Source organism: Rhinolophus sinicus, chromosome 5 (assembly GCF_057876585.1).
Source record: "Rhinolophus sinicus isolate RSI-liver-muscle chromosome 5, RSI-T2T, whole genome shotgun sequence".
NCBI lineage: Eukaryota > Metazoa > Chordata > Mammalia > Chiroptera > Rhinolophidae > Rhinolophus > Rhinolophus sinicus.
In genome coordinates this window covers 93,011,978-93,033,051 of record NC_142505.1, presented here as the reverse complement: position 1 = coordinate 93,033,051, position 21,074 = coordinate 93,011,978, and the positions used below count along the sequence as shown (strand labels likewise).

The 21,074-nt window shown below is 41.9% G+C and overlaps 1 protein-coding gene across 4 annotated transcripts in view; it reads right to left on the bottom strand.

Moving 5' to 3' along the window:
• CNOT8 (CCR4-NOT transcription complex subunit 8) overlaps positions 1–15,651 on the bottom strand; it is a 48,271-nt gene extending 32,620 nt beyond the window's left edge. Inside the window, exons 1-8 of one of the 4 annotated variants that reach the window (XM_074313826.2) lie at positions 15,633–15,651; positions 14,928–15,037; positions 9,101–9,284; positions 6,829–7,022; positions 5,640–5,801; positions 4,760–4,904; positions 3,969–4,079; positions 838–2,388 (exon numbers count right to left, since the gene is read on the bottom strand). In XM_074313826.2, coding sequence (XP_074169927.1) covers positions 2,239–2,388; positions 3,969–4,079; positions 4,760–4,904; positions 5,640–5,801; positions 6,829–7,022; positions 9,101–9,217 — 879 coding nt within the window. In that variant the 5' untranslated portion in view covers positions 9,218–9,284; positions 14,928–15,037; positions 15,633–15,651 and the 3' untranslated portion in view covers positions 838–2,238. Of the gene's footprint in view, positions 1–837; positions 2,389–3,968; positions 4,080–4,759; positions 4,905–5,639; positions 5,802–6,828; positions 7,023–9,100; positions 9,285–14,927; positions 15,063–15,120; positions 15,140–15,632 lie in introns of those variants that run through there. The other 3 variants (XM_019750388.3, XM_019750386.3, XM_074313827.2) reach the window with 3 other exon arrangements.
• Positions 15,652–21,074: the final 5,423 nt, after the last annotated feature.

The window sequence follows — 21,074 nt, the reverse complement described above, 5'->3', positions numbered from 1 at the left end:
ACCATCTCTTTACCCAAATGACTGTACTCACCTCTCAATACGTATCTCTAAATCTTTCCAGTCTTCATTTTTCATATACCAATGACTAATCTAAATTGCACATCAAATCTTGTCAAAACCCTGTTTAAAAAAAATCTTTGAGGGGCCAGCTGGGTGGCTCAGGCGGTTGGAGCTCCGTGCTCCTAGCTCCGAGGGCTGCCGGTTCGATTCCCACATGGGCCAGTGGGCTCTCAACCACAAGGCTGCTGGTTAAACTCCTCGAGTCCGGCAAGGGATAGTGGGCTCCACCCCCTGCAACTAAGATTGAACACGGCACCTTGAGCTGAGCTGCCGCTGAGCTCCCAGATGGCTCAGTTGGTTGGAGCGTGTCCTCTCAACCACAAGGTTGTCGGTTCGACTCCCGCAAGGGATGGTGGGCAGAGCCCCCTGTGACTAGCAACGGCAACTGGACCTGGAGCTGAGCTGCGCCCTCCACAACTAAGACTGAAAGGACAACAACTTGAAGCTGAACGGCACCCTCCACAACTAAGATTGAAAGGACAACAATTTGACCATTGTTCCCCAATAAAGTCCTGTTCCCCTTCCCCAATAAAATCTTAAAAAAAAAAAAAAAAAAAAAGCTGGTTTCCTAGTAGGACCCAACAATCAGCGACAGGCATGAAGTGAAGAGACGGTTCCATTTACACAGCTGCTTATTCAGAGACATTCTGTATGCAAGCCAACTTGTGGAAAATGGAGACAAAGAGTTTGCCGATAGACAAGATGCCTGCATGGTACCAATGGCAAACAACCATTTCTAGAGCCAGAAATTCACAGCTATGAAAGACCAAACCTTCATGCCGGTGGTTAAAAAGAAATCTTTATTATACAAAATTAAAAACATAAATATATTTACAAGCATCTTAAATACCAGCTTATAATACTTGACATTTTTTAATCATTTCAAATTGAGTTTTTCCATAAGCTTTTAAAATGCAAGACTATCCATCCACTTTAATGAGTTACCAGTTTTCATTTTCACCATTCCAAAGGAGTTTTGCTTTTCAAAATTACCCACACTGTAGTTATTAATTAAAAAAAAAAAAAAAGAAAGAAAGAAAGAAAATACAGTGTACTTTTTAAATGACTAGTTTGAAGGAAAAAAAAAAAATCAGTCCTGAGCTTCCTATCCCAGTTGTGGGATATTACTCCAAGAGAACTCTATAAACCAAATTTCTTACTACCATTTATATGAACCACTAAAACTTTTTAAAGACTCACATTCCTGGTACTCACATTAATCCATCTCCCAAACTCCTCCTCACGTTTCCAGAGAGGAAAAGCAGGAATAACAGAAGAGAGGTGGGAGAATACAGACGACCATCTGAAATCACAACAGACTTAGGACCCAAAAATCTGATATTACTAATTTCCTTCAGGACCAAATCCAGAGCATTATATGAAACCAGAAAGTGATTTCAAATGATGCACATGTGACAGCAAACAGTGGTACAATGGAACACAGACTTAAGTACATTCGAGTGGTTAACTTAATACCCACTCTGGAGGTTCCTCATGAATAAATGGTAGACAGATTCTGCATAATTTTGTTTTTAAGAATAGTTTTCATTATCTGGTCTACAAATGTCAGCGCTGAGTACATAATTCATTTCCACATAATAGTACATAAAAAAAGACTAGCAAAGTGTGAGGAAAGCAAATATCCTTGAGAAGGGTTCACTCCCTCTGCAACAAAAAAAAAAAATTAAAAAAAAAAAAAAAGGGAAAAGACTCAACACCGATAACCCACACTTAACAAGAACACCATTTTGTTCCACTTTCCCTGGAAGCCCTCAGCTCAGCTGAGAAGCACCGCAATCAGCAAGTCTTCATCCTCAGAGATTAGCAACAAATTTAAAAGAAAAAGAATGACAACAGGTAAGAGTTATATATATTTTACTAGTTTGTTTCTCACTTGCCCTTGATATTTAAAAAGGTGTCAAATGAGCCATGGATGCTGGTGGCAGGAGGCAACTGGAGAGGAGAGGCCTGGGGACGAGGAATAGGGTAGACGTGTTTACAGGTTCAGAGCAAACTCCCCTCTTCCAGATCTAAAATAAAGACATCTTTTGTCTTCAGTAAAACAAAAGTCTTTCTGCTCAATGCAGATGGTGGGTACAGTTTGCTCAAAAGAAGCATTTTCCCTCGGGGAGGAAGGCAGGCAGTGCCGCCCCGCTCGGGCCCCGTGCAGCCCCACTGTCACTGCTGCATGTTGTTGATGATGGCCAGGATGCTCATCTTCTCCTGGGCAGAGTCCACATCCTCATTCTGCTTCTGGGCCACTCCTGTGCCCAGGCCATACAGCCGCCCACAGTACTTGGCATCATCAATACTGTCCTCAAAAAACAACTGCAGAACAGGACAGAGAACCCATGGTGAGAATGACGCCAAGAGTCACGCCAAGAATCATGCCACGTCTCCACACTACCACATCAGCACCTCCCAGCTCTCTTAGAGCCCTGAAAATCTAGCCAACCAGAAGCTAATTCCAGAAAGAAAGGCTCCAAACCTTTTCGTGCTCCTTTCTGAACAGATGTCTACTTTCCAGGGGTTCTTTTACTGCCAGGACCCCTGTGCTGCTGACACCACTGCTGCGGCTGCTTCTGCCATTTGGCACAAATGCCCCATCTCCTCCTCCCTTCTCTTTAATGGGCAGTGCAATGATTAGGAGCTTGGGCTCCACATTCAGCCTGACTCACTGTGTGACCTCCGGAAAGTCACTTCAACTCTCCTGAAGTCATTGTTCTCTATCTATAAAATGGAGTGATATAATAATAGGTTGTCAAGAGTGAGATCATGGACATTAAGTACTTATAGGAGGGTGTTATCACCTCAACCTTGGCACTGTTGAGCAGGATAATTCTTTGATGGGGGGGCCGGCACTGTGCAGTGCATTGTAGTAGTGTAGGAGGTTTAGCAGCATCCCTGGCCAGTAGCACATTCCCCCCACAAGCCCTCACCCCCCAGGTTGTGACAACCAAAAGTATCTGCAGACATTGCCAAAGGCACCTTGGAGGGCAAAACCAGGGAGCATGATGCCGCCAGCTTTGTTCTTCTTTCTCCAGATTGCTTTGGCTATTTGGAGTCTTTTGTGGTTCCATCCAAATTTTACGATTGTTTGTTCTATTTCTGCGAAAAGTGCCATTGAAATTTTATAGTGATTGCACTGAATCTGTAGATCTCTTTGGGTAGTATGGACATTTCAACAATATTAATTCTTTCAACCCATGAGCACAAAATATCTTGACATTTATTTGTGTCATCTTCAATTTCTTTCATCAATGTCTGACAGTTTTCAATGCACAGGTCTTTCACATCTTTGTATCCTGCAACTTTACTGAATTTGTTTATTAGTCCTAACAGGTTTTTGGTGGAGTCTTTAGGGTTTTCCATATATATTACATCATCTGCACATAGTGACAGTTTGACTTCCTCCTTTTTGATTTGGATGCCTTTTATTTCTATTTTCTTTTTATTGCTCTGGCTAGGATTTCCAATACCATGTTGAATAAAAATGGCGAGAGTGGCCATCCTTGTCTTGTTCCTGATCTCAGACGAAAAGCTTTCAGCTTTTCACTGTAGAGTATGTTTGCTGTGGGATATGTGATAATTAACAGAACTTAGCATAAAATAAGTGGGTGGTCTAAAAAATGTGTTCGCATTACAGAAATCAGAAGAAAAGCAAGTAATTACAAGGATTAGAGCTGTCAGGGACACCAAATACACGTCTAGACTTGGGCACGCTGAGTGGCCTCCATTTCAGAATGCTTCTTTGCTTCCCAAACTACATTTAATATATTGAACATCATAAAAAACAAACCACACACACACACACACACACACACACAACTGCTTTCAAAGCAGTCATCAACTTCCACAAACAGAAACTATAAATTTCCAACAAACCTCAGTCATCCCATCAGACTTACCTCTTTCATCCTGAAGAATGCCATTCCCGTCAGCAGTGAGTCTGAGCCTGCCTGGTGCTGCCTTCCAATTCTCTGCAAATCCAACTGATCAGCAACTTCCTGAAGACCTCCCTGGAAGTGTAAGGGAAGCAAAGAGTAGTATTATAGACCCAACATTCTTCTACTAGTCAACTACGTCCATTCTTGAGTTTACTTCATTTGGTGAGAAGTGGGAACAGGCCATTTACTTAAGAAGCCTTACCCCAGCCCTCCAACTGATACATTGTGTTTTATTCCACTTTTCACTCCTTTCTTTTCTATATTATTAACTTTGTCAAATCTCTGCCTCTTAAAAGTCCTAATCGCTGTAAAACAAGGTTGAGGAAATAGTAAATAAATGCCAATCCAATTCAAGACAACAAACCTCTTATCACCAATTTATTAGGGCAGTGAGCTCTTAAATTGTCGAGAGTTAAGAACCCCTTTGAGAGTCTGGTACACAATAAGCCCCACTCCTAACAAATTGCACATATGCCTCACGTTACCAACTGTTCCACTAGGTTCGTGGGTCTGAAGCGAAGAACACCTGCCTCAGGATGAGAGAAGCAGAGGGCTTCCTCCACGCTCAGGTTAAAGACAGTTACGCACGAGTCCCTGTGCTAATCTCTTCTATACACAGCCCGCCAAGCACACTGCGGGCACCTAGCAGGCTCTCCAGAACATACGCTGGACAAACACCAGCAGAGCAAATTGACAAGTCTGCCTGTATGGCTTTTTTTGTTGTTAGCAGTATTAAGAAAAACATTGTGTACCTTGAGATTTTTGCAACTCTTCATCAGGTATTTCACATCATAAATGGATGGGAAGAAAAGGTTCAGAATATGAAAGAATTCATGTTCCTCTTCTGGCAAACGAGAATCCGTAAGTAACTTGACCATGTAGCCAAAATCATAGCCACTACAAGGAGAGAAGGAGGCACTGGGGTGAAGCAGCAGCAGTTATCAGGCCCCAGCATTCAACTGCTTTATTTCTCAACATCTTATGTTCCTCCCTCGGGTTAGGGATTTTCAGTCTTCCAAAGTAGTTTATCCTACTGTAATCTGAACTTTCCATTAAAAAACAACAGAACAGACTAAAAGGTACTGAAAAGGTAAAACAACATCTCCTAAGGGCAATCTCGCTTTTGGGTACATAGGAAACTCCAGGCCAATCACGTAAAAGACAAGAAAAAGACAACCAAGTGCGTCAACTCTCCCCACCCTCCATCTTTCCACCTGGCATTTCCTCCTGACAGCCACATGATAGAGCCTAATACTATGTGAGACAAACTAGTACAAACTCCAAAGTGTTTTGTTTTGTTTTGTTTTAACTTTTTCATTTATTTAAGTGTGTTTTTCCAGGACCCATCAGCTCCAAGTCAAGTAATTGTCTCAATCTAATTGTGGAGGGCGCAGCTTACGGTGGCCCAAGCGGGGATCGACCTGGCAACGTTGCTGTTCAGAGCCCCGCGCTCTAACCAACTAAGCTAACCGGCTGTCCCAAAGTATTTTTTTAAAAACTAAAAGATGAGTAACAGTTTCAACTCCATAACTGTTAGTGACCAACAGAACAGACAATAGGACTGCAAAAATAACGTAAGAATTCAATTTCCCGCTCCCAAATCGAGAGATACACACATTCTCTGGGACTGACCTGTGAAATGAAAGCCATTTGACGTTGTCACAGAGAACCACCCCTGATGTCATAAGCAGCTCCGCAAAGTGCAATGTGTCAATCCCTTCCTCTTCATGCTTCTGAAACTGCAGTCCTGAGTTAGCAAGGAGATCTATGGAATCCTGAGAGTACATGTCCTCGCTAAAAAAGAAGGTATTCGCTTCTTAACTGATGGATACTGTACAGAAGTAGTAGGCAATAATATATTACTATCACCTTATCATTATAGAACTTTTCTCGAAATGCTTTCATAATTTAAGAATAGACCAATTAATTCTTTCCAGTATTCCAGCAAGCATGCAAAGCAGATGACTTTATCTCTATACTATATAGAAAAGTGGGATTTCCCCCCATAAAATAAATTTCCTGATTATAAAAGATCCACATTTTCTCACTGTTTAACGAAAAACAGAATCAACCAATACAAAAATGTTTCAGATAGCAGAAAATGAAAAAAAACTTCACGTTCTTATTATAATGCTAACCCACAGAAATAACTGTTAACACCTGGTTAATATAAGCTTGCAGACTATTTTCTCTGCCTAAACATACACACCTCCATCCCTACAACTACATACCATAGACCATCTTTCCAGATCAATACTCATAGATATACCACAGTCTTTGTATCTCTGGCATAATATTCCACTGTAAAGATATACTCATTAACTTAAACACAGGAATATTTAGAATACTACATAAGTTATAACATAAATAAGTTATTTAGGGAAATAAATAACTCATTTTCCACTAAATTTCACTATTTTCCTTTCAATTGTTTTTCACATAAATTTAGGATAAACAACTGGAAAGAAAACCACCATAATCTTAATTTTTTCCACTAAATTAGAACCAGTGTTGAATCACTGTCTTTTCATGGGCTTATTAGCCATTTGTGTATCTCCTTTGGAGAAATGTCTATTCAGATATTTTGCCCATTTTTAATTGGATTACTTGTCTTTTTAATGTTGATTTATAAGAGTTCTTTATGAGTAGCTTTACTTTCTGAGATTCCTTAGTCCATGCTCTGCTTGACGCTCCTTCCAACGCTTCCTTACCTACGTTCCATGGAAACCAAACTTAAAATGAATAAAATCAGTTAGAAATGACAGTCTGCACAAATGTAGCAGATACAAGAATAACACTGAGAAGTGTCTCTGACACTTACGTAAGGTTGAATTTGAAGTTGAACTGCCAAGTGTTGATTCCAGAAGGATATTCTCCCTTCTCATTCGTGAATGTAAGGCCAAGCTGGATAATTTTTAAAAGGTCAACATTGCACCGTAAAAGCTGATACTGGTAATCTATGGAACTACGAAATTCACCAATTGGTCGTACCACAACACCTGGAAATTCTGTGTCCTGGAAAAGGAAAAAAATCTCTCATCATAAAGTTTCACAAACCAGTGGATGCTGAATTGATCATTCATAAAACAAAATTTCTACCTCAATTTATAAAAGTTATGTGACAAGCCCCAAGCTTGAGCACAAAAATCTATCTTAAAATACTGATCTTGTTGACATCTACAGCTCTAAAATCATGAAGCTCTGCACAACACCTGAGAGATTCTATGCAGGATGTGAATAGAAGTGGGTAACGATAGGTAGATATACAGTCAATTAAGAACATTCTAGGGCAGCCAGATGGCTCAGTTGGTTACAGCGCAAGCTCTCAACAACAAGGTTGCTGGTTCAATTCCCTCATGGTATGGTGGACTGTGCCCCCTGCAACTAAAGGTTGAAAACGGCAACTGGACTTAGGGCTGAGCTGCGCCTTCCACAAGTAGATTGGGGGACAACGACTTGGAGCTGATGGGCCCTGGAAGGGCGCACTGTTCCCCAATATTCCCCGATAAAATTAAAAAAAAAAAATTCTAGGTTGAGAACAATATATAAATAAAAATATAAAAATAGGGAAGTGAAACAGCCATTCAGAAAAAAACAACAAACAGCCATATTTAGCTTGAGTAAAGAACAAGATCATAGGGAGTACTAAATGCCAGGCCAAAGAAAGAATTCTATAATCTCTACAGCAAGAGTCACAAACTCCAGGCAGCTCATGTAAAGGAGTAAAGCAGACTGGGTATTAAAATGATTATGAGTAACGGGGACAGGAGCAAACTGGAGTACATGGCCCCTCTAAAAGAGGCGCCTATATCACCATGATACACAACTCCCTCTCTAGCCACTCAGTCAGGCAGGAATGTGGACCCTCTAATTGCCAGATTGCCCCAATTTTTCCAGAGATGGCAAAAATCTGTAATTTAAGTGAGTTCTTGATTTTTAAACGTTGGCAACAAATTCCCCCCCTTTCTTCCACCTCCCCACCCCACTACGGTTCAAGCCGTTGTTTCTCAGTCTAGTTGTGTAGGACACAGCTCCCCGGCCCATGCGGGTATTATGAGCCTTGCTCTCCCCCACGCTGAGGCAGTTGGTCGCTGGTAGTGGGTTGGCCACTCACAGCAGCTCACAGCAGCTCTCGCCGGCTGCCAGCCACTCACACCGGCCACCGAGCGCTCATGGCAGCCCACCTCCAGGAAAAGCTATTGTTCGCAATCTTAGCTGTAGAGGGAGCAGCTCACTGGCCCATGTGGGAATCAAACCTGCCACCTCTGCAGAGCACGGCGCTCCAACCACCTGAGCCACCAGGCTGGCCCCTGGCAACAAATTTTTAAATTATTTTAGGGCCAGCCCAGTGGCTCAGGTGGTTAGAGCTCCATGCTCCTAACTCAGAAGGCTGCCGGTTCGATTCCCACATGGGCCAGTGGGCTCTCAACCACAAGGTTGCCAGTTCAATTCCTGGAGTCCCGCAAGGGATGGTGGGCTCTGCCCCCTGCAACTGAGATTGAACACGGCACCTTGAGCTGAGCTGCCTCCCAGATGGCTCAGTTGGTGGGAGCGCGTCCTCTCAACCACAAGGTTGCCGGCTGGACTCCCGCAAGGGATGGTGGGCTGCACCCCCTGCAACTAGCAATGGCAACTGGACCTGGAGCTGAGCTGCGCCCTCCACAACTAAGACTGAAAGGACAACAACTTGAAGCTGAACGGCAACCTCCACAACTAAGATTGAAAGGACAACAGCTTGACTTGGAAAAAAGTCCTGGAAGTACACATTGCTCCCCAATAAAGTCCTGTTCCCCTTCCCCAATAAAATCTTTTAAAAAAAAAAAACTATTTTAAACACTATACATATTCACCGTATCTCTGGGACAGATGTGCCCTATGGGTTGACATACTTCTGCTTTAAAGACTTTCGAACAGAGTAACAGTACAAAAAATCTAAGACAGTAGAGGTTACATCCTTCTCAGACATTCGGGCTACCTTGAGGTTTCATAAAAGCAATGTAACTTTCCATCATGTTTAATTTACCATCACTTTAGTATAGTCATTTATTTCAAGATCTCACATTAAGTATTCCCTAAGTCCATAAGCTCTTTACCATGGCAATGTAACTGTAACTGAGCACGATTTCTCGGATCTTCCTCATCTCTTCTTCTAGGTTGCTGGCCCAGACTTCACAGATAACCTGGCTGTTCTCTACCAGGGCTGCAGGCATCCTGAATCAACTTGAGATGTCGCTTTCAGCTGAGTATGTTAGAGGGCAAGCCAATGGTTGATCTGATCTAGGTTCAAAAACACATTTTGCAATCACATAAACTCACACCGTGGTATAAGATGTCAATAAAGCAAAGGCATCGAAACAATATTTTACCATCACTTCACCCATTTAAGCTAAAACAGTAAGACTATTACATTTATTCTACACACACATTCACAGTTCTTTAACCTAAAGAAATTAAAATTATTAAGAAACCTGATTTTCGAATGGCACCCAAATTAAAATAAGCAGGGGGGGGGGAGAAAAAGAAAAACCTGAAGAAACTTTTGCCCAAGTTTCCCTTTAGCACAGAAGTAAAATCACTACCCTAACCCAGTTTTCAACCCTCTCCAGAATACCTAAACTGAAGACGAAAATAGTCCCTGTGACCACAAGTATGTCCTTATCCATAACTTTCATAGCACTCCGTTCATAGACCAAATCATGGAACTATTTCTAAAGGAATCACTTTGGCCAGTTTAAATGCACATGGGATTTCTGAAAGCCTGAAGGAATGTGGACCTAAACTCACACTTAGTCTTTACACCTATATGATGAATATGAGCATGGGACTCCCCCCACCACCTTCCAGAAAAGGAAATTCTTTTTTCCTACGATTCAAAAGTCAAAACTAGAGGCAATTCACTAACTTAACACAGTGCCTCGTTAGATTTGTGCAAATAGGGATTTAAGTGGTAAAACAATCCCACTTGCTAATTTCAACCTTCACAACCATAAGAAAAATTTGAATTTGAGTTATAAATGCATATTTTAAACACATAAATTGTAAAGAAACAAGCAGCAATTCAACAATAAAGATAGAGAAGATGGCAGGTATCAACAGCTCAACCAAAATCAGGACGATTTATAGTGTACACTGCGGGAGGAAACCGGAGGGAAGAGTATTCTGTAAGACAAACTCAGCATGGGGCAGCCTCAGAGCAATGCTGGTATCACAATAAATTCAACGTGAGACGCTTACTCAGCTATGAAGAGCTGAAAAGGAGGTTATCATCAGGGCATTTACTTAAAAGGCCACCCCACCACATGGACCCTCAACACGATGTTGAATGGGCCCTAGTGTCTCCATTCACAGGGGAAATTTCTAGAAACAGTAAAATGAACGTGAGCGATTTCCAAAGGACAGAGGCAAGGAAAATCTTGGCTTTCTATCATCAAGATAGGCAGATACAGTAAGAATCTGGAAAACAAAAGTAGCATTCTCAAGTGTTTTCATTTCTCTGAGGAACTGCTAAGAAATCAACCTGTCGGTTTGTCAGCAACCCTCAAAGATTCCATTTATTCAAGGCACGTTACACTTCAACATATGTCCCCGAAGTTACCGCAGACTTACTATAATTACTCTGAAATTTAAGTGGGCTGTGGTATCTTTCTAACAAATATAGGTGTACACTTCTTAAAGGCAGAATTTGTTTCTTCTTATTTTCATTCTGTACGCAATGGGCATGAATGAATGGCTTGAATGAACAAATAATGAACATCAGAAAAGGGCATAAGTTCTGACTGAATGTGGAATTTACTATCTGACCATAATCAAGAAAATGTTGGGACTCAGAATTTTAGATTCTAAACCGTGCTTAAGGTTTTTAAATCATTTCTATGCCCACTAATACTGTTAAATTTGTGCCACTTCACTTCCTTAGTTCTCTAACTGAAACAAGGCACTTCCTTTCTGATGTCATTTCGAACGCCACCATAAATTACTTTAGGGGAAGTGAGTATATCACTCCTGGAGACATTTCCCTAAGAGCAAAAGTAATAAAAGGGAAGCAAGCAAAAATGCCTTTGGCGTCCACACAGCAAAGAGCAGGCTTAAAAAGAGGACAATTCGGTATTTACACTAAACTCTTAGAACTAGGGTCTCCAGCTAAGACACTCTTAAGGTTGTGTCAAAAGAACTCAGGAAACAATCTGAAGAGGGTCCTGCTGATCGAAGAAAGACAATATGAAGCTCATTATGGATAATTACTACAGTGTATTAAAACTTTCCAGAGAGGTTTAAATTCATGAGTTCATAATGAACTAAGAAAATACACTTAATTGGTCACCGCTGGAGAATGCTAGTGAATCAACTTATTTTTAAAATACATATCTTGTCTTTCCTATATAAACTGTACCTAGAAGTAACCAAAAGCTGAGGGAAAAGTTTTTCTTTATAGAAGTTATGCAGTTGACAAATGAATACCAAATGACAGAATATCACCATTTTATGTCTCCTAATGAATTTATAGATTTGGGCAATAATCATGTGGCGTTTATATGGAGTAAGCAGAAAAGGCAACTCTAGAAAGACAAAAAGTAGACTACAGTGATGGGATGGGGATAGGACTGGGGGTTAAGTGAAAATGGGCATGAGGTTCCTTACTGAGGTGATGGAAATGTTTCTAAACTCAATTACAGTCATGACTGCCCAACTCAGTACATTTACTAAGAATCACTGAACGCTACATTAAGACGGGCGAGTTTTATAATAGGCAAATTATACATAAAGTTGTTAAAATAATCACAATGGCTGTCATCCATCAGAAAAAGAGACAAGCAGGCATTATGTGTCTCTTAGACAGAACACAGGGATACATTCTGAGAAACAGAAATGTATCCTGTGCGGGCATCACAGAGTGCGAGTCCACAAACCTTGATGGCATAGCCTACTACACACCTATTGCTCCTGGGCGACAAACCTGCATGTTACTGCACAAAACAAGATGAAATCAAGCGCAAGAGAAAATGATGCAATCAGGAGAAGCAGAAAACACCAGATGTGTGAGGCTGCTGCAGGTGTAACACAGCACATTGTTTTACAGCAAACTTTTTTTCAAACTTTTTTTTGTAAGTTGAAAGAGTACACTCTAAAATAACGGTAAAACGTATGGCAGTAAGTACACAAACCAGTAACAGTCATTCATTATCATTATCCAGTATAATGTACCGTACAAAACCATATGTGCTACGACTGGCAGTGCAGAAGGTTTGCTTACACCAGCATCATAAGCATATAACGCACTGCCCTACAATGTTAGGACAGCTATGACGTCACTAGGCAGTAGGGATTTTCCAGCTCCCTTACAATCTTATGGGACCACCGTTATACATGGCCCATCCATCGGTGACCAAAACATTGTTATGCAGCGCATAATTGTAGTCTTGCCAAAATAAAATCTAACTTGAATCTAACCACACCTCTAGATTTAACTACCAATTTACAAGAAATAAAGAGGACAAAAGGACATGTTAAATGATACCACTGAAATGCAATCAGCAAAATCCAGAAACTATTGTGAAAAAAACACAGAACCACCCAGCTTCTTCAACAAACAAATTGCAGGAAATTAAAGTAAAAGATTCTCAGGAGACATATCAACCAATCAAAATGCATAGGCCTTAGCTGGATCTTGGTTTAAACAAACTGTTGGGGGGGGATAAAAACTATTATATTTTTGAGACAATTAGAAGATTTTTGAGACAATTAGAAGTCTGAACAATGACTGACTAGTTTTGTGTTTTTTCTTTTTTGTTCTGGGGTTTTGTGGGTGGGGTTTTGTTTTGTTTGCTTTTTTGGTGTTATACTGTAACACCAAACCATTTTAAAATGGTTTTTAAAAGAGAGTCCTTATCTTTTAGAGATAATGTAAAATATTTATAGGTGATATGATACAAAATGTAGGGTTTTGCCTCAAAGTAACAGTGGAGAAAAAACTCCTCACAACTTTGTGCAAGGCTATCGTCCTCTACATTTTATAAGTAAGAAACTGAAATTCAGAGATATTAATTTTAAAATGCAATATCACGACTTCCATTTTCAAGAGAATGTTTTATAAAAAGCTTAACACAGTTAAAAAAGTAACCATTGTTATATACATATCTGACAAATGGGAAACTCAAAAGCAGACCACTGGCAAAAATATGTTAAGATTCTTGCACCCAAACCCTTATCTAGGAAAACTGTGGGGAAATAGACAACAGCTTGCAAACCCCTAAATGTGGTGCCATTCAAAAACTGAAAAGGAATATTATGCACATTAAACTTAGCATAAATTACTGGATATGCTAGCCAAAAAAGAGAAATAATAATAGTAAATAATGCCAGCAATTCTGCCTGCCACTTTCCATTCAGTGAGCACATGCTTCACACTGAGCCTGCGATGGAAACCACATACTGCCTATTAGTCTTCCTCTTTTGAAACCTAGCAGGGCCAGCATCTCAGTGCACCTCAGTGCAGAATGACTATCCACTCACATTTGTGTATTTGTGAAACACAGCCCCTAAAGGTAACCTAATCACTTCATCTGACTTGCAACCAAAGAAACAGAAACAAGTCTCAAAGCTGAAGGAAAAACCAACTCTCCTGGATTTACTGGGAAACAGGTCAGCCATCTCCAACTTTGCAACTTCCTAAGGAATTTCTAAGGATAAATTTGATCTCATTAAATGTTTGCCTCACAGGCTGACTTTCAACGAACTCCACATGGGCTACCACACTCCCTATGAAAGCAAAACACAAGCACTCATTGATACCTGTTGTTTCCCAGCACTAAACCGTGCAAGAAGGTCTCTCTCTCACACTCACACACACACCAATTACTGAGGTGCTGATCTATAGTACAAACTGCTTCAGATCGTTCCTGATGACCTATAATGTAGAACTACTCCAAAACAAAGCTCCTTATTTACTCAGGAGAGCTCTGAAGGGCAACTAATGATACAACCACCTGAAAGCTTTCTCCACCAGCAACCCAGAGTACCAGGCCTTGCTTGGGAAAAGAATGTTTGGTTTTCCGGGTTGTTTCCTAAGTGTGCAAGAAAACAGTAATTGCATCCTCTTTCTAGAGGATTGGACAAAGGCTTTGCAGCGCATGGACAAGATGGAAAAGGAAGCAGCAGCACCTTACAAGTTAGAAATGGCAGCAACTTGGAAGAGGGTCCTCTATACACGGCCGCGGTGATCGCCGCCGCCTGTGTCCTCCTCCCCACAAAAACACTTTGCAAAAGGTACTACACTGGACTGAACTGCAGCTCAAACAGTTCTTAAAACCACCCATGGGGCCTATGCCCGTGAGTTGGCGCCTCCAGAGCACCGGCTCAGGTTCGTTAAACCGTAGAACAGCAGGGAAAAGTGGCAGAGCCACCAAGAAGGGAGAAGTCTGCAAGGTTCCAAACTCGTGTACTCTTCCCATTCTGGATCTCCCTCCCACTTCACACTCATCCCTCCCCTTCTCCTCCCCACCACCCCCCTTTTGTGTGCAAAGCGAAAATATTAAAATTACAGGCCTCACGGCCAGAGAGACCTAACTTCGAAGTCAGGCTGCAGACTAGCTATGAGGCTTTGCATACATTACTTACCCTCCCTCGTGCCTCAGTTTTCCTACCGTGTGAAATGGGTTTAATAGCAGACCCCTCGGAGGCCTGCAGTAGAGGTTAAACAGAATGAAGCATATTTAAGTTGCTTTGTAAAGTCTTGGCACACACCACTAGAATACTATTATTGTGTGGTGGTGGTGGTTATTATTACTACTATTTTATGGGCCTCTTTCTCGTCTCGCACAGCCTTCTCAACATGTCCCCACTCCTCTTCCTCTCACAGGCCCGGATGGCCTCCCACCCTCGCTCATCTCACGCTCCTCTCTTTGGTAAGCGCGGGCCGCTTACCTGACAAGCAAGGCCCGCGAAGCGCGGGCTGGCCGGCTGGTAGGCGGACTCCGCGGCGGCGGCAACGGCCCCTGACCCGGTTCTCTCCTCCCTTTGCCCCGGATCCGCTCCTAGGATAGAGCGGGACAGTGAGATGAGCTCCCTCGTGCCTAGAACGGCTTTACGCACCGCCCACCAAATAACCTGACCGTACCACTCTAGCCACCCGGTCCTCCCGACTCGCCGGCTCCTTCGCGTCACTCCCGACGCGCGCGCGCCTGACCATGCATACTCCGCCCCTTCTGCGCGCCCCGGCGATTCCGTGCGTTCTCCCAACCCGTGAGCTCGCGGGAGCAAGCACGCAGGCGTAAAACTAAGAAGGCCCCGCGAAAAAGGGAGGGCGGGGTGGCCTCGGAGGACGCAGGCGAAACCCGGTCGGCCCTAGGCCTTCGCGAGATTAGTTGCACTGACTCAATTCAATCTTGATCCCTACTCCATTTCGCTTCTCCTTCCGCGAGCCCAGGGAAGGGGCGTGTTCTAGAACTAGCTCCCTTCCCGGGTGGGCGTGGCCCGTCCGACCAAATCCCAAATTACAATGCCCCCTCCTCCCTGCTTTGAAGAAGTTTCAACTCTTTAGCGGTCTTGGGGGAAGGTTGGTGGAGAGAGATCCTAACCCAACCCTTCACTCTGTACTAATGCGGCCCCCTGAACCCCTCACTTACAAACCTCACAGCTTCCTTCCTGGCAAACAGTTAGGGATGGGGGCAGCACCCCCAAACTGGATCTGGGTGACGCCCGCCAAGGCTTGCTTCCATCCTCCAGGCCTCCAAGCCGGGCGAGCAGCGTTACCATAGCAACCGGCCCGCCGAGGCCTTGCTCGAGTTACAAAGGAGACGCGGCCTCCTGTGGGGGAAGCACGCCTTCCGAGAAGCTCCGAGACCTGACACGCTAAGCAAGCTCGACAGATTTTCGTTGCAAGAGCTTTGGGGCCCAGGTCTAGCCTAGGAGGTCCCCAAGGCCCTTAATTCCCTGTAAATCCTGCTTGGAAAAAGGGCTCTGCCTACGCCTGTCCTTTGTAGCGATTGATCAGGCTCAAATGCGTCTCCAGCAGTGGGAAAGAAGACAAAGCACTGCCTTCCTGCACGCGGCTACCAATTCCATGCGGTCCTCATTGTTACTCTCACTCCCCCGTCCCTGAGAAGGTGCAGACGTCCCAAAGCAAGCTGCTTGTCATAGTCCTGAATGCTTTCACCCCAAGTCACTGTGCCTTCCTACTTTTAAGCATTTCCCCCTAAGGGGATTCTCCAAAACCCTACTTCCATTTCCGAGCTGGTCTTCAGCGGCAGTTTCAAAGTGCATTCCTGAAAGCTGTTCTCCAAGGAGCTGGACCCCCCACCCCAGCCCTCAGGGTAGAGCATCAAATGCACTTCCTGAACTCCCGCCCCCTCCAAATGAGTGTCTTTCTCCTTATCTGTAACATAGGGATATGAATAACTATTAAACAAGGTGATTGTATTAATAAATGGGAAAAACACACCCTCACTGAGGAAAATATATGTGTGTTCAATAAATGTTTCTGGCCGTCTCAGTTTGTTATCCCTGAGATATTCAAAGTTTGTTAGCTATGCTGCCCACTTAAAGAGTCATTCTGCTGAGCAATACTGGGATGAAGAAAGCAGGCAAGACGTTCCCTTCCCCCGGCCCTGTGGGGTTTCTAGTATCCTTTCACCCACTTGTAATTAGGTTCAGGAAAGGACAGCATCATCAGGAGCTAGTCCATGAAGAGCAGCCTTCACATCCCCTTCTTGGAATTTTGTTTTTCTCCTCCGCAGCACTCAGGCCTGGTGTGCACGGAAACAATCAAACAGGAAACACACCATCTCCATCCCCTCAACCCCTTCACCCAGAACAGGATGTTTATTTCTCATGTTATTGAAGATAAATGTAAAACAAACAAACAGCTTGTAGTTCAGGAGGTGTTGAAGTGTTTGTCATAAACAATGGATTTTATGCTGCACTTAGGCTATTACAAAATTAGAACAATCACTGATTCTCAATGGAAGGAAGGCCCCAAATGAATGAAAGGGCAGTTGGAGAAAAATATGTTCAATAATATAACTTCATACTTGAAAATAAACTATTGTGTTTGAACTACAAAGTATAGAAAGTAAGGCTTGAACATATCTTCTAAGCTGGGAGGGTATTGGTTAAAAAAAAAAAATTGAGAAACACTGGTTGTAAAATGAGTCTCCTTAAGAACCAGACAGGATGATATCCTTAGCCAGCCAAGCCTTTCTATTTTTTTCCAATTCTAAATAAATCTAACAAGATGCATTTCTTAAAGTATAACATGGTTAGGAAGATAAAATTTAATATAAGTATTTGGGTTTGAAATATTTTGAAAATGGGGAAAAAGGTAAATGCCTCCAGGTATATATAGTACCACTGTAAATCACCCTCTGAGCCCAAGTCTCAAAAATCTTTATATCCCTTCGAGTGCTGACACACTTATGTACCTGTCAATTAATTCCATTTTTAGAGAGCTCTCCCCATTCCTGCAGAAGTAGCCAAGGTCTGTCACTTGTATCGTGTTGTCTTTTATCAGATTATATATTTATCTTTACATTCAACTAAAGAATGCACCCAGCTGACTTCTTTTCTTGGTATAGTTTGGGTTAACTTCCTGCTTTTGCAGTGTGTTGCCTCTGCTTTTCCTACATAATAGAAAAACCTTCTGACTCTTGAAAATTATCAATAGATGATCAAACATCCCCTAACTATAAAGAAGTATCATGTTTCATGACTATGCATTTGAGTATTATTTTGATCTGTTGATTACAACCTGACAACCTTCTGACTGCTGATGAGATCAGAGTTCAATTTTTAAAATCCAGAAATAGACATCAAATCTATTTTATTCGTCTCATTTTATTTTCTTTGATGTGCCTTCTCCCTTAGAGTCTACTAAAGTCACATTTCAATGTCTACCAATAATAATCATAGATCGTCAAACTTCCAAAGCTGAGAGGATCCATAAAGATATTCTAATGAATGCCTTCCCCTAATTTCACAGAAAAGTAAGTAAATAATTTAAGGTCACCTAGCTCCCAGAGATAGGACTAGGATTTGAGACTTCTGATTCCTAGCTCAATATGGGATTAGCTGTTCATAGAGTTTTGTTTGTGGGCCGTTTGCTATGCGCAGGGCCTCATGCTGACACTAGAGGATGCTCTGGTGAATGAAATAGTTGCGGGCTTTGTGGAGCTTAACCTTTGGTGGCAGGGACTGACAAACAAGTAAACGAATGCAAGTAAGAAATGAAAGGATAATGAGAAACCTTGATAACTATCATAAAGGAAACTCGTGGAGTAAAGTGACAGAATAACTGGATTGGGGGAAGATAGGGGAAACTACTTAGATGTCAAAGAAGGCTTCTCTAAAAAGGTGCATTTAGGCAGAGATGAAAAGGACAAGAAGGAGCCAAGGGGGGTGGGGGGGGGGAGAGAGAGAGAGAGAGAGAGAGAGAGAGAGAGAGAGAGAGAGAGAGAGGCAGTACATTTCAGGCAGAGGGTAACACATGAGTTTTGGGTGTTAGAGGTACTGAAAGGAGGCCAGGGCAGCTTCGGAGAGGGGGAGAGAAGACACAGTAGAAAGGCTGCAGAGGAAAGCAGAGGCCAGGTCAGCCAAGGTCTAGGAGGCTTTAAAACTGTACTCTTTTCAAAGTGCGTTGGGAAACCAGAAGGATTTTACTCATAAGATGACCTGATCTATGTTTTAAAAGATTATTTTGACTGCTATGGACAGAGAATGGAGTAAAGGCAGAGACATTTTACTTTTTAAATTTGAATTACACTAAATTTGGTAAGAGAAGAAAGCTAGCTTCTCTCAGGCATGGTAAATATGTTGCCTATGGAAGGAAATATTAGGTGACAATTTAGGTAATTTTACTAGGTGATTCTGGTTGAGCATTAGTTGCCACCATATATATATACATATTGTTTTTCTCTTCTGCCATTTTGGAACTCTATCTGTAGCCACTACATCTTTTGATTACTGTTACTGTGAAACTCTCTGAGGCTGCTAAGTGAATATTCAGTACTTTACAAAGAAGAAAGTTGATCTCTGCTATACAGATCTCAGCCTATAGAAAGAGAACAGATAAGCACATTAATATAGATAAAAGTAAACCTTGTCCTTTGGGACTCTCTAGTCAGTTCTAAATTTCTCTTGCTTTCTCTCCTTCTCCCTAGTGTTACATACGACAAACCCAGCATCCTGATGTTACAGCCAGATCTCAAAACCTCGGTAATTTTTATATATATATATATATATATATATGACCAGTATTGAGCATCTTCTTTTGAACATCAATAACACTTTGTAATATTCTAGGAGCTATGCGACCCAAAGGCTTCAGAATGTCTCGGAAGTCTCTAACCAGATGTGTTCGTTTTGGGGTATGGGATAAGGGTTATATTCCAGACAAATTTAAACACAGTTATAAATCTCAACTCCAGATGATCAGACATTAAAACTGGGAGGGGCCTCAGAGATCTACTGATCCATCTCACTCCATCGTACAAACTGAGACTCAGGGAGGCTGAGATCACAAAGCTGGGGGTTGGCTGTTCTCAGGCTGAACTGTGACCTGCCTCCTTCCAGGATCTCAGGATTTCTCAAGAGCACTTTCTTTAAAAGAGATCAGCCAATAGGGAAATGAGGTCTTACACAACTTTGAAATAGCAAGAAAGCTGCGCAATTCCTCAAAGAGAGGATGGAGAGAAAACCCAGGAGAACTGGGGAAAGATTCTCATTTATGCCAACTCTACTGAGAACTTGCATGTGCCAGAGTTATTAGTGCCATGGAGATACATAAAGCTTCTATTTGAAATCATTATAGAAAATATTACCCGTTACTCTAGGGAGTGCTGACCACATAAGCGAAAAACAGTTCAGAAAAAGAAAAGAACGAAAAACAAAAAACCAGTGGCAGAATAGTGAACAGGACCAGGAAGGAAATTTGGGGTGGGAGCATCATTATAAGCAATGAGATGGAGGTAGAGATAACAGAAAATAAGGGGGGAAAGTCTGCACATGGCAAGTGATACTTAGAGCATTAAAAAGCAGGAAGTAGTGAGGGTTAATTTCACTGGACAGCAACTAGATTAAGGTGGGCTTTGGAAGTTAGGTAGCGAGGTTTGATCAGTACATAGAGAAACTTGGTCCACCGGGGAATACATACATTATCTAAATACCTGGAATATTGAAAAAAATAATTGGTACCTCTGAAAGCAGAGATGAGGAAAAACATGAACAAGTTGTACAAAATGTAATTTGCTTGTGAGCAAGCATTAAATGTTTATTGAGCACTTGCACTGTGCAAGGAATAGGCAGGGAAAAATAATTAACACATGGTCCTTTGTTGGCTGAATAGGGTATGGCACATCTATACAATGGGGTAGCCTGCAACCATTAAAAAGAACGTGGTATCACTTAAAGGTACGATATGAAACAATCTCAACTTTTGAGTGTTAAGTGACAAAAGCAAGGAACAGAATAAGCACATATGGGGTGCTGCTTCTAAAGAAGGGAGAGACATATGTGTTTGTATTTATATAAACAAGCTCACTGGGGAGGAATGAAAAAAGACTTTTTACTGTACACTGTTTTCACCCTCATGTATTTTATATCAGATGCCCATATTGCGTATTCAAAAATAATTTTTAGAAATTTAAAAATAAAAACTCAGTTCTTTTTCAAAGGTGCTCACCAGTTCGTATCACAGATCCTGTATCCTAATTTCATCTGCTTCAAAGTGTAAACTTAACCTCTGCAGATGTCCCTTTCCTGCATCTAGACTCAGTAGTTTAGTTGATGCATCTCTCTTTCCTTGCCTGCCCTCCTCAGCAACAGAAGCAATAAAAAATAAAAATAAAGAGAGAAAATGAGGTCCTCTTGTCAGTGTAAACTTTTTATCCATTTGGAGTGCCTGCCTCCTGCCTTCCACATTATCTGATAACCACATCTCTTATTGAAACTGCCTCCTACAGGAAAGGTGACATTTTCTTAAGTTGAGGAAGATGAAGGAAGTTTTTTAAAAGAAGAAAAAAAGCCCCGAGTTTGGCCAAATGTGCTCTTTCAAGCTCCTGCTTAAACTGCCTATTTCCT